A 13,082-nucleotide genomic window follows, 5' to 3' on the forward strand; every position below is an offset into this window, starting at 1 on the left:
ATGTATATATGTGTGTGAGTATGAGTGTGTGTGTACGTGCCTGCATGTGTGCGTGTGTGTGCGCGTGTGCGCGCGCGTGTGTGTGTGTGCGCGCGCGTGTGCGCGCGCGTGTGCGTGCGTGTGCGTGTGTGCGTGCGTGTGTGCGTGTGCGTGCGTGCGTGCGCGCGCGCGTGCGTGCGTGCGTGTGTGTGTGTGTGTGTGAGTGTGTGTGTGTGTGTGTGTGCCCTTGGAAGACAGAGTTGTCAGATCTCTTAGAGCTGTAGTTGCAGTTGGTTGTGAGCCACCTCATATGAGCGCTGGGAGTTCAAATTGGGTCCTCTGGAAAATCAATACATGCTCTTAGTCCTTGAGCCATCTCTCTAGCACCCTGGATTCCTGACTTATCTTACAGGAAAGCTTTTTATCCTTGTTGAATCCTGAATGGTTTGGTAAATATGTCATCCTCCCTCAAAATTGTAAATGTAGAATTTAACAAACTCAGGTCATGAGTCATCTTTGTCCCAAGGTTTGTTTGTTTGTTTTTTGTTCCCCCACCTTTGTCTTCAGTGCTTTTTAAAAAGAGAGTCCATTTTCCTCTAAATGTTTAAATACAGTTGATGAATAGAACATATGGCTCCAATTTCCTGGGTTTCCCTCCATGTAGTATAGTGCTGACCTGATTTTATAGTGTGCATTCTAGTTTTTGATTGCTTGGAAGGCATCTATGCTCACCACTATACTACCAACGTCTGCAACCCTATAGGAGGAACAACAATATGAACTAACTAGTACCCCCCAGAGCTGTGTCTCTAGTTGCATATGTAGCAGAGGATGGCCTAGTTAGCCATCAGTGGGAGGAGAGGCCCTTGGTATTGTGAAGATCATATGCCCCAGTACAGGGGAATGCCAGGGTCAGGAAGCGGGAGTGGGTGGGTTGGGGAGCAGCGTGGGGAGGATATAGGGGGCTTTGGGGATAGCATTTAAATGTAAATGAAGAAAATATCTAATAAAAAATGCCTTTAAAAAAAAAGGAAAGTTTTTGATCTTAGCTGACCAGTGTCCCTTTGGGTCTTAATTTCCAGCAAACCACAGTGCCAAGCAGTGCCGGACACCATGTGCCCTGCGGACAGCGTGCAGCGAGTGCACTAGCAGCAGCTCGGAGTGCATGTGGTGCAGCAACATGAAGCAGTGTGTGGACTCCAATGCCTACGTGGCCTCCTTCCCTTTTGGCCAGTGTATGGAGTGGTATACAATGAGCAGCTGCCCACGTAAGTGGGACTTGACTTTCTGTTCAAGTCCATGCAGAAGCTGTGTGGGCTGGTCCTTCCAGATTAAAATGTATGTATAGAATTTGGCACAGTGTTCCATGCAGTAAATCAGTTAAATCTAGGGTAAGTCACAGGGTACAGAAATACCTTTTCTTCTTCAGGGTAATATTATAATTCAATCTGTATAATGTTTCCACATCTTAATCTACCAGTATGTAAAGTGCTTTCCAGTAGAGTCCTCCCAGGTCCCTTTTTCATCCAATATCCTGATATTAAAAGGTTGGAAAAGTCCCTGTTATATATTATGTAAAACTTGGAGCCCTTTAAATTATTTCATTTCAGTAATCACTATAGGATACTATATTTAATTCATGGAAGTTAAATCATCTGTTAAAAGAAAAGGTAATAGTAAATTCAAAATTTTGATAGTGAATTACAATTTGGATTATTTTGTTTTGTTTTTTAATAGCTGAAAATTGCTCTGGCTACTGTACCTGCAGCCATTGCTTGGAGCAGCCAGGCTGTGGTTGGTGTACTGATCCTAGCAATACTGGGAAAGGAAAATGTATTGAGGGCAGCTATAAAGGACCTGTGAAGATGCCTTCACAGGCCTCTGCAGGCAGTGTGTATCCACAGCCCCTTCTGAACTCCAGCATGTGTCTAGAGGACAGCAGATACAACTGGTCTTTCATTCACTGTCCAGGTAAGATGCCTGTGTATCCTAGTTCAAGTCTCGTACATAAACTAGATGCCCAGATCCCTAGACCGTTGTTAATTGGGTCACTTGTTTTCTTGACTGAATTTGAGTTCTTACTGTGTTCTGCATCACCTTGTTGGATGCATAGCTGGCAAAGATGCTCTCCTTTCTGTGGACTTTTTCTTTACTTGATTGATTGTTTCTTTGGTTGCACAGAAGCTTTTTAGCTTTCTGAAGTCCCATTTGCCAGTAATTGTCCTTAATTCCTGGGCAAGTAGAGTCCTCATAAAAAAAAGTTCCTTCCTACACATGTATCATGCACAGTACTGCCTATGCTTTATTCTAGAAGTTTCAGAGGTTTGGGTTATTTCTTGGATCCATTTGGGGTTACTTTTTGTGAAAGGTGATGGATACAGGTCTGTTTCATTCATTATTCTCCACTCTTCCCAGTACCAGTTTTGAAGATGTTATCTTTTCTGCAGGTTCTTTGTTTGTTTGTTTGTTTGTTTGTTTTGTCTCTTCAGAAAATCCTAGATGGCTGTAGCTATGAGTACTTAGGCTTGGCCTTCCTCTTATTCTGTTGGCTTGCATGTCTGTTTTGTACGGTACCACCATATTGTCTTAATTACTATAGCTCTGTTATCTATCTTGACGTCTGTGATGGCAGTCCCTGCAGTTTTAACCCTCCTGCTCAGCATTGCTTTGGCTATCTGGGGTCTTTCCTGAGCGCATATGAATTTTAGGATTTTTTTTTCTATTTCTGTGAAAGTATTGTTGATATTTTGATTGCGATTTAATTGAATCTGTAAATTGCTTTTGGTAAAATGGTCATTTTCACAATATTAATTTTACTGATCCATGAACATAGGATAACTCCATTCTCTTGTGCCTCCCTATATCCCTGTCTTAAGAGATTTGGAGTCTTCATTGTAGAAGTCCTTCACCTCCTTGGTTAAGTTTATTTCTAGATATTACACCGTCTTTGGTATTATAAATGGTAGTATGTCCATGATCTTGTTCTCAGTGTTTTTTAGTTTAGTTTTTTTTTAAATTTATGTGTATGAGTGTTTGTTGGAACATATATGTGTGTATTATGTGCATTCGTGCCCTCCGAGCATCAGATCCCCTGGGACTAGAGTTACAGTCAGCTCTGAACTGCCTGTGAGTGCTGAGAACTGAACCCAGGTCCTCTGCAAGAACAGCCAGTGCTCCTACTTTCCAGCCCCAGAGCTACTAATTTTTAAGAGCTGATTTTCTACCTATGCTGACATTGTTGATTGTTTCTAGAAACTTAGTGATAGAGTTTTTAAGATTTCTTATATATCTTATATTATCTGTAAATAGGGATAATTTGACTTTTTTCCCTGTTTGTATCCTTTTATTTCTTTCATTTGCCATATTGTTCTAGCTAGTGCTTCCAGTTCAATATTGAAAGGAGTGGTGATTGTGAACAGCTCTTCTTATTTCTTAATTTTAATGGGATTATTCAGCATTTTCCCCATTTAAGATAATGTTGATTATGGGCTTGTCATACACAGCCCTTCTTATATTGAGGTATGTTTGTTCCAGTCCTGTTCTCTTTAGGACTTTTTTTTTTTTAATCAAGAAAGCATGTTGGGTTTTTTGTTATTGCTATTTTGTTTTGTTTTTCTAGACAAGGTTTCTCTGTATAGCCCTGGTTGTCCTGGAATTCACTCTGTAGACCAGGCTGGCCTTGAACTCAGAAATCCACCTGTCTTTGCCTCCCAAGTGCTGGGATTAAAGGTATGCGCCACCAATGCCCGGCGCATGTTGGGTATTTTGCAAGCCCTTTCTATGTCTACTAAGATGAGCATGTGATTTCATCTTTAAGTCTGTGTCTTAGTTAGGGTTTTACTGCTGTGAACAAACAGTATGACCAAAGCAAGTCTTATAAAAAACAACATTTAATTGGGGCTGGCTTACAGGTTCAGAGGTTCAGTCCATTATCATCAAGGTGGGAACATGGCAGTATCCAGGCAGGCATGGCGCAGGCAGAGCTGAAAGTTCTACATCTTCATCCAAAGGCTGTTAGTGGAAGACTGACTTCCAGGCAACTAGAGGATCTAAAGCCCACACCCACAGTGACACACCTATTCCAACAAGGCCACACCTCCAAATGGTGCCACTCCCTGGTCCAAGAATATACAAACCATCACAGTCTGTTTATATTATCTGTTGTATTTGTTGACTTATGTATGTTGAGCCAACCTGAAGTTCTGGGATAAAGCCCACATGCTTGTGGATGATTTTTCTGCCATGTGCTTATATTGTGTTAGTGCTTAATTGAGGACATCTGCATCCATGTTCATCAGGGGTACTGTCTGTAGTTTGCTTATTTTGTTGTCTTTTAGAGTAACTAAAAGACATTTAATGCTGGGCGTGGTGGCGCTCGCCTTTAATCCCAGCACTCGGGAGGCAGAGGCAGGCGGATTTCTGAGTTCGAGGCAAGCCTGGTCTACAAAGTGAGTTCCAGGACAGCCAGGGCTATACAGAGAAACCCTGTCTCGAAAAACCAAAAAAAAAAAAAGACATTTAATTACTGTGCATTTTAGAGTAATTCTGGCTTCATAGAAAGCATTTGGGAGTAGTCCCTCTGTTTATTTTTTTTTAAGTAATTTTAAAATAATTGGTTGTTGTGTGGTAGAATTCTGCTGTGAACCCATCTGGTTCTGGACTTTATTTGGAAGACTTTTTATTACTGTTTCAGTTTCCTTGTTTGCAATGATCTATTTAGGTTGCTAATCTCCTTATAATTCATTTGGATGAATCAAGAAATTAATCCATCTCTTTAGATTTCCAACTTAATGGAATATGAGTTTTAAAGTATTTTTTAATAGCATTCTGTATTTTTTGGCATCTGTTGTAACATTTCCCTGTTCGTTCTGTTAATCGCTTTCTTTCTTGTAGTGCGCTGGACTGAGTCTCTTGGGTTTTTTTTTTTTTGTTTTTTTTTTTTTGTTTGTTTGTTTGTTTTTTATCTTTTTAAAGAACCAGCTCTTAGATCCATTAATTCTTTTGTATTATTTTCCTTGTTTCTTATTCACTGATTTCATTTTTGATTTTATTATTTCTTGCCATCTACTGGGTTCAGGTTGGTTTTAGTTATTTTTCCAAAATTTTCCGTTTCCTCACTAAGTCATTCATTTGGGCTCTTTTGGGGTTTCTTCACGGAACCCACTTGGAACTGTTACCTTTCCTCTTAGACCTGCTTTTAATGTGCCCCAGAGATTTGTTATGTTCTCTTTTCCATTTAACTTAGTTTCAGGAATATTTTGATTTCTTCTTTGACCCATTCATCATTCAGTAATAAGTTGTTTAATCTCTAGTGAGTTTATACATTTATTAGAATTTTGTTTACTGATGATTTTAAGGTGTTTGCTTTTGTTTGTTTGTTTGTTTTTCGAGACAGGGTTTCTCTGTTGTAGCTCTGGCTGCTCTGGAACTTTCTCTATGTAGAACAGTCTGACCTCAAATTCACAGAGATCCACCTGCCTCTGCCACTGAAGTTCTGGGATTAAAGGTGTGTGCCACCACAGCCTGGCTTATTTTAAGTTTTATTACATAATGGACAGATAAGGTACATAGATTTTCTACATTTGTAAAGGTTTGCGTTGTGTGTCAGCATGTAATTCTGTGTACTGCTGAGGGAATATATGTTGTATCGACATTTAGGTGGAAAAGTCTGTAGACATCTGTTAGATCCATTTTACATAAGAAGCCGTTTAATTCTGAAGTTTCTCTGCTTATTTTTTTTCCAGATGACTTACCTATTGGAGAAAATAGGGTGCTAAAATCATTTACTATTATTGTTTTTTTTAAAGAAGAAGAACATAATTAATCTTTTAAAACCCTGGAAAGAAAGATACCAAATGTGAATTGTGTTTCCTGGGTGGTGGGATTGTATTTTATTATTTATTTTTCCTCATCCCTATTCAAATACTGCGAGTTTTTACAATGAATAACAACATAAATATTTTGATATTGCTGTGGACTTTACCTTTCTTTGATAATATATTTGGTTTTTTTGAGACTAATTTCTTTTTGATATTTTATTTTCTCATACTAGTTTTTAGTGAGCCTTGGTTTGGTTTGATTTGCATTTTTTAGACTGGCCACCAGCTTGCCATGTTGTCAAGGCTGGCCTTAAAATCCACACCCAGTACTTTGTTCTCTCTTTCTTTCTTTTTTTTAATCGGAACAAAATTTTTAGGTGGGAATCTCACAATGTTACCCAGGCTGACCTGAAACTTCTGGGCGTAAGCAAGATGGATGCACATGATCAGAGACACTGCGCTGCCCGCCTCAGCCCCTGTTAGTTGGAACTATAGGCACAGACATCTGTGCTTCACTCGTTTTGATGATTTAACATTTAGATTATATGCAAATAAATATGAAATGTATTCACCAAGTTCTCCTATGGGAGAAACAGAGCCCTTAAGATTCTTTCTTTGCCTTTCAGCTTGCCAGTGCAATGGACACAGCAAATGCATTAACCAGAGTGTCTGTGAGAAGTGTGAGGACCTGACCACGGGCAAGCACTGCGAGACCTGCATATCTGGCTTCTATGGTGACCCAACTAATGGAGGCAAATGTCAGCGTAAGTCACACAGGTCAAGTTAGTCACAAGTCAGGTGCAACAGTACAGTACCTGCAGTTGACTTTTTTTTTTTTTTTTTTTTTTTATGTAAGTACACTGTAGCTATCTTCAGACACTCCAGAAGAGGGCGTCAGATCTTGTTACGGATGGTTGTGAGCCACCATGTGGTTGCTGGGATTTGAACTCCAGACCTTTGGAAGAACAGTCGGGTGCTCTTACCCACTGAGCCATCTCACCAGCCCTGACTTAAATATCTTAAAGGGAAAAGGCCTCTAGGTTTGGGATAATGCCTCTCTTAATTATGTTAAATTGTTAAAAGTTTAACTGGGGGGGTAGAAATGTGGCTCAGTGGTTAAGAACACTGACTGTTCTTCTAGAGGACCGAGGCTCAATTCCCAGCACCCATATGGCAGCTCACAAGTGCTTGTAACACCTGGGATCTAACACCTTCATACAGACATACATGCAGGCAAAACACTAATGTACATAAAATAAGTAAATTAAAAAGAGTTTGACGATGTTGGAAGAGGAAAAAAGGTTCAACTTGTGGGTTTAGGAGCAGTTAAAGCAACAAACCAATAGTAAAGGAGCTAAGCTTTTATTTCCACTCAGCAGAGGTATAAACAAGGGGCTGAAGTCACAGAAGGCACCAACTACCTTTGTTCCATTTCCCTCCCATGGAAGCACATCAGCTCAAGTCAAGCAGAACAGCCTGGGCTGGGTGGTCATCTCATTGGAGAAGGAGGCAGGACAGCTGCATTGTGGGGGGAGGGAGGACAAGGCTGGGAATGGGAAGTCCTGAGAACTGAATCAGAATGAGGACAAGATCTTCAGTTTCCTTCTTCCTCCATAAAGAGGTATCACAGAGGTCTCTAAAGAAATCTACTGGAAGCCTCACACAGGGACAAGAGCAAGGGTACATTTGAAAATCCATGACAGCCAGGGGAGCCCCCTTCTGAACTGTCCTTCCTCAGAGACTGCAACACCTGACTGTTTCCCAGTCTGCAAGGGGCTTGGGGAGGGCAACTGACCTCCTGAGGACCCCAGATGAACTTTAAGATGGCCTGCATTTGGTTTTGGTTGGTTGGTTTTTAGACAGGATCTAGGAGAGTTGGTGATGAGCTTGAATTCTCTGTCTTCCTGCCTGACCTCCAAGTGTCCAGCTTCACATGGGCTCCCATTAAGATGTGGAGTTTCGGCATCTGGCTCCTGCTCTCACAGCCATTGCAGTACATTGAGCTCCATAGAGACAGCACCAGGGCAAACTAGGGGTGGACCGGCACTGGGTGACTCTGTGCCTTGTGGAGGAAAATCAACTAAACATGGGCAGAATAGATCCTAAGAAGCCAAGAGGCACAATGTCCTCATGTGCATTCTTTGTGCAAACCTGCTGGGAGAAGCACAAGAAGAAGCACCCAGATGCTTCTGTCAACTTCCCAGAGTTTTCCAAGAAGTGCTCAGAGAGGTGGAAGACCATGTCTGCTAAAGAAAAGGGAAGTTTGAAGATATGGCAAAGGCTGACAAGGCTCGTTATGAAAGAGAAATGAAAACCTACATCCCCTGCCCCCAAAGGGGAGACCAAAACGAAGTACAAGGACCCCAATGCACCCAATGCCTCCTTCGGCCTTCTTCTCGTTCTGTTCTGAGTACTGTCCCAAAAATCAAAGGCAAGCATCCTGGCTTATGTTGCAAAGAAACTAGGAGAGATGTGGAACAACACTGCAGCGGATGACAAGCAGCCCTAGGAGAAGAAGGCTGCCAAGCTGAAGAAGTATGAGAAGGATATTGCTGCCTACAGAGCTAAAGGAAAACCTGGTGCAGCGAAAAAGGGGGTGCCCAAGGCTGAAAGGAGCAAGAAAAAAGGAAGAGGAAGATGGGGAGGAGGATGAGGAAGAAGAGGAAGAGGAAGATGAAGATGAATAAGTTGGTTCTAGTTTTTTTTCTTGTGTATAAAGCATTCAACTCCCCTATACACAACTCACTCCCTTTAAAGAAATTTAAAAAATTGAAATATAAGCCTAATATAACTCTTATGTAGCTGCAACAACTAGATAAGGAATGTAGTTTTCATTCTTTTTTTTTTTTTTTTTTTTTTTTTGCTTTTAACTGTAACTGTCTTCTTCAGTTCTAAAAGTGTTCTCTATATCCTAGCTGTAAGATCTTTATCAAATATAGAAATCATAGTGGCAGGTGTGGTGACTTACAACTTTAATCTCAACCCTCAGGAGGCAGAAGCAGGCAGATTTTTGTGAGTTCAAAGGTCAACCATTCTACAAATTGGCATCAAATCCAAGATCTAGGCAGAAACCCACACACTATAGATTTTTTTAAGTATACAGTTCTGCAGCCTAATGCTTTTCATTATTCATGGAAGAACAATACTCAACAGCAAAGGAGAAGGTGAAACAAGGATGACAAGTACCACAGGGCATCTCGAGTGTCTCTTGTGACTAGGGAGCCCGTCAGTTCTGAATGCTCAGGAATGTGACCACAGTAGAGAAGATCCCCGAGATGAGGCACAAGACAATCATCTCCACAGGGCAAGGACCCAGTACATGGCATATTACTAATGCTCTTAAATATCTACTGAAAAAAGGAACCAAATGCTGAGTCTGTCACAAAGATGGAAATAGCCATCGCCTCAGGGGGCAGCAGAAGATAGTTTTTTCTTTCCTCCTTGAATGGTAGTTAATTTAATGTTGTCTCTATATTATTAGAAATAAATTATTAGCTGAAAAATAATGAATCATACATAGTGATTTCTCTTGCTTTAGGCTATCTTTGCTACAAACCCATTTCAAGCTAAATGATTTTGTCTTAATCACAGTCTATGGTAACCTGTCAAGCCAGTTGTGACCTGTCTTCCTTTCCTTCTTCCCAGCATGCAAGTGCAATGGGCACGCATCACTGTGCAACACCAACACCGGCAAGTGCTTCTGTACCACCAAAGGTGTCAAGGGGGACGAGTGCCAGCTGTGAGTACCACACTCTGTACCTCCAGAGGGGGACAGGGCCTTGCAGCTGCCTGAACCCTGTGGGCCACCTGCTTGCCTTTTTTTGTTGCCTTGCATTCCCAGGGTCTTTGAGTGGACTAGTTTGGAAGTTTACCTTTTTTGCTTCAGACAAGTTGTCTCAGTTACTTTAATATTGCTCTGATAAAACATGTGACCAAGGCAACTTACAAAATAAGGCCTTTAATTGGGCTTATGACTTAAGAGCATTGGAGTCTACAATGAGTTCCAGGCCAATAGAGCTACATAGGAAGACTATATCAATCAGTCAGTAGATGAAGAAAGAGAGAGAGAGAGAAGAATAAGTGTAGTTTACATAGGAGGAACAGGATAAAATGAATGACAAATGGTTAAAAATATTTTAGCTGCACTTTTAGAAGCATTACTCAGTCTACACAGAAGTGAAAAGCTGCTTCCTTATGAGTAGTGCCTAGCATCATTGTATCTGTACTCGCCTGTGTTCTTGGGCAAGTGTTTGTTTATTTGTTGTTTTTATACTGTTGCTGATGAAAATTACTGAGCAGTTAGCAGAAACATTCCTGCAAATGGGATAGTGTCTCTGACCTGAATAATGATATAGTTTATGTAAAAGGATTTACGTGGTTTAAAAATAAGTATAGATTCTGTGCTTTAAATATCAATAGAAAATGATTTCTTTTTTTCCCTAGATGTGAGGTAGAAAATCGATACCAGGGAAACCCTCTCAAAGGCACATGCTACTGTAAGTTTTTGTAATTGTTGTTTCTAGAGAGTAATTGAACAAAACTATATTGATTTTTTTTTTAATGTGATCTGAGAATGATAAATGCTTGGGGGATGTAGCAAACACTCATAGCCGTGTCCCTGACTTGGTGAACACTATTCTCGTGGTGGCATGGTTTCTGGTAGCAGTCAGCAGGGGTGTGCTTCCCTGGCTGTCCTTGTTCAGTTCCCTCGAAGCGTGCTCATTTGCCATTGCCTCGTGTAGCTTCTCATGTCCAATCTTCAGACAGCCAGGAAGGAGTTTCTAAAGTAGAGGTGAGTTTCCCCATCCTCTCTGGAGCTGATTTCTGTTCACTACAGCTTTACAAACAAGTAAATAAACACCAAATTAATACCTTGGCGTGAAAGTGAATCTGGTAAGCTTACCAGCTTTATCACAAATATAGTCTTTCTCTATGAGAATCTACATCGTAGGTTCCAGACTATAGAACAATAGAAAAAGTAATTAACGTTTGGCATATGCAGCATAATGGTATATATAAATTGTAGAAGAAAATGGATGGTTCTAGACCTGAAAAGACAAAAAAATTGCTTGTGTGTAGTCTGGGCAGGTCTTAAGTTGTGACCTTCAACATCTGCTTCCCAAGCAGCTGGAACCACCAGGCCTACAGAATTCTTCGCTATGATTCTAAAGGTTATTCATCAAATAAAATGTTAATGCATGTTTTATTAAAGTTTCAAACTTCTATCTTTAAAAATTGGGTCTGCAAATACAGCTCAGTAGTAGAGTATTTTCGTTGCATGGTCCTGTGTTCAATCCCCAGTACAACAAAACAAAACATTTAAGAAAAAAATCAAAACAAGCTGGCTGTATGGACTCAGTATCTCAGCCTCGAGATACTGAGGCAGGGTGACTATTAGTTTGAGGCCTATGTGGGTTATGTAGTATGAAACCTTTCTCAAATAATATTTACACTTTTTTCTTTAAAAAACAACTTATTTCTTAATTTATGTGTATGTTTTGCAACATGTATGTCTGTGCAATGTGTACATGTCTGTTGCCTTTGAATGCCAGAGAGGGTGTCAGTTTTCCTGGATCTGGAGTTACCAAGGGTTGTGAGCTGCCATATTGGGTGCTGGTAATGAACTGAGTCCTCTGGAAGAGCAGCCAGTGCTCTTAACTGCTGAGCCATCTCTGCTGCTAGCTACCCCCCTCCCCCTTAAATTTAAGACAGAGGTCTCACTGTGCAGCCTCAGATGGTCTAGAACTCAATTTATAGAATAGTTGACCTTTGAACTCACAAAAATCTGCCTGTTTCTGCCTCCTGAGGGTTGAGATTAAAGTTGTATGTCACAACACCTGCCCCTATGATTTCTATATTTGATAAAGATCTTACGACTAGGATATAGAGAACACTTTTAGAACTGAAGAAGAAGACAGTTACAGTTAAAAGCAATAAACAAACAAAAAAACAGAAAAAAAAAAGAATGAAAACTAGCACTGAAGAAAAAATAAATTTTTAAAATAGGTAAAGAGTCACTATTATATTGTGATGGATGTATTATATGTTTAAAACCACAAGTGAGATACAGGCTTGAAATGACTTTAATGGAAGCTACACCAGCCTGGGGTGGTAGTTCAGTTGGTAAAGTTCTTGCTATGCAAGCGCAAGAAGCTGGGTTTGAGGCCCAGGACCCACCCTGAAACCCAGGCATGCTGCTGAGTGCTTCGAATTCCAGCTCTGGGGAGGCAGGGCTCACTGGCAGGAGGCCTAGATAAGAGAGACTGTCTCAAAAAACAAGGTCGATGGCACCTGATGAATGGCATCTCAGGGTGACCTTTGCTCAGCACATAATGTGTACACACAAATTCCATAGTTTTGTAGAAGACAAATATGATCTGGTTTTCATGCAGTCTGTTGTAATAAGCCTTCTTTAGTTAACCATATTTGGTTAAGAAAAGAAAAAATCGACCTCAGTGGACAGAAAAAGGATAGTTTTTAATAGCCAATTCAAATATATCTTTGTGTCCTTAAGTAAAAATACCATGTATAGTAGTTACTCAGTATTTGTAGATGAGTTAGATTAGAGCCAAACCCCAATCAGGGTCTTGGTAATGAAGGTTAATTGGATAATTATCTTGGATAATTCAAAGATACTGCAGAGATTAGGTTTCTAATGGAAAGAATATGTAAAGTGGCCATTAGTGGCACACACATCTGTATTTCTTACTCTTTGGAAGCTTAGGCGGGATAGATGAGCTAATATTCCTTTGTAGCTATTGAATTTGTGAGAAAAACAAATTGTGCTTCCAGAAACCTGTTTTATTTTGTATCAACGCTTATTTCTTTGTGTGTGTGGTGTGTGTGATGTACCTGTACCATTTTCAAGTTTTTCTTCTTTCTTTCCATAGATACCCTTCTCATTGACTATCAGTTCACTTTTAGCCTGTCCCAGGAAGACGACCGATATTACACAGCCATCAATTTTGTGGCTACTCCTGATGAAGTAAGCTTTTCTTTTAAGCTGTTTTACTTTGTGTTTAATTTTGTATGGGTCTTTTTCTTGGTCATCCTGGACAAAAGTACTACATAGAAATAGATAGTACCAAGGTGGAAATATGCAAGATAACCAGTTTTTAGATATTTTTTTATTTACTTGTTGACAGTTTTATATGATTATGTAATGTGCTTGATGATATTCAACCTGTGACCTTCTTTTGTCTCCCTCATACTTAGTTCCTTCTCTCCCCACCAAGTCACCTTCACTCCCTCTCGTGTGTGTGTGTGTGTGTGTGTGTGTGTGTG

At 40.3% G+C, this 13,082-nt stretch overlaps 1 protein-coding gene across 1 annotated transcript in view; it reads left to right on the top strand.

The window, feature by feature from the left end:
• The window catches only part of Atrn (attractin), a 132,830-nt gene that overhangs the window by 78,869 nt on the left and 40,879 nt on the right, over nucleotides 1-13,082 (top strand). The window contains exons 17-22 of the mRNA XM_021194966.2: nucleotides 1,062-1,247; nucleotides 1,717-1,950; nucleotides 6,425-6,562; nucleotides 9,444-9,537; nucleotides 10,242-10,294; nucleotides 12,689-12,783. Of these exons, the coding sequence (XP_021050625.1) occupies nucleotides 1,062-1,247; nucleotides 1,717-1,950; nucleotides 6,425-6,562; nucleotides 9,444-9,537; nucleotides 10,242-10,294; nucleotides 12,689-12,783 (800 nt within the window). The remainder of the gene's footprint in view (nucleotides 1-1,061; nucleotides 1,248-1,716; nucleotides 1,951-6,424; nucleotides 6,563-9,443; nucleotides 9,538-10,241; nucleotides 10,295-12,688; nucleotides 12,784-13,082) is intronic.

The sequence above is a fragment of the Mus pahari genome, chromosome 3, assembly GCF_900095145.1.
Source record: "Mus pahari chromosome 3, PAHARI_EIJ_v1.1, whole genome shotgun sequence".
Classification (NCBI taxonomy): domain Eukaryota; kingdom Metazoa; phylum Chordata; class Mammalia; order Rodentia; family Muridae; genus Mus; species Mus pahari.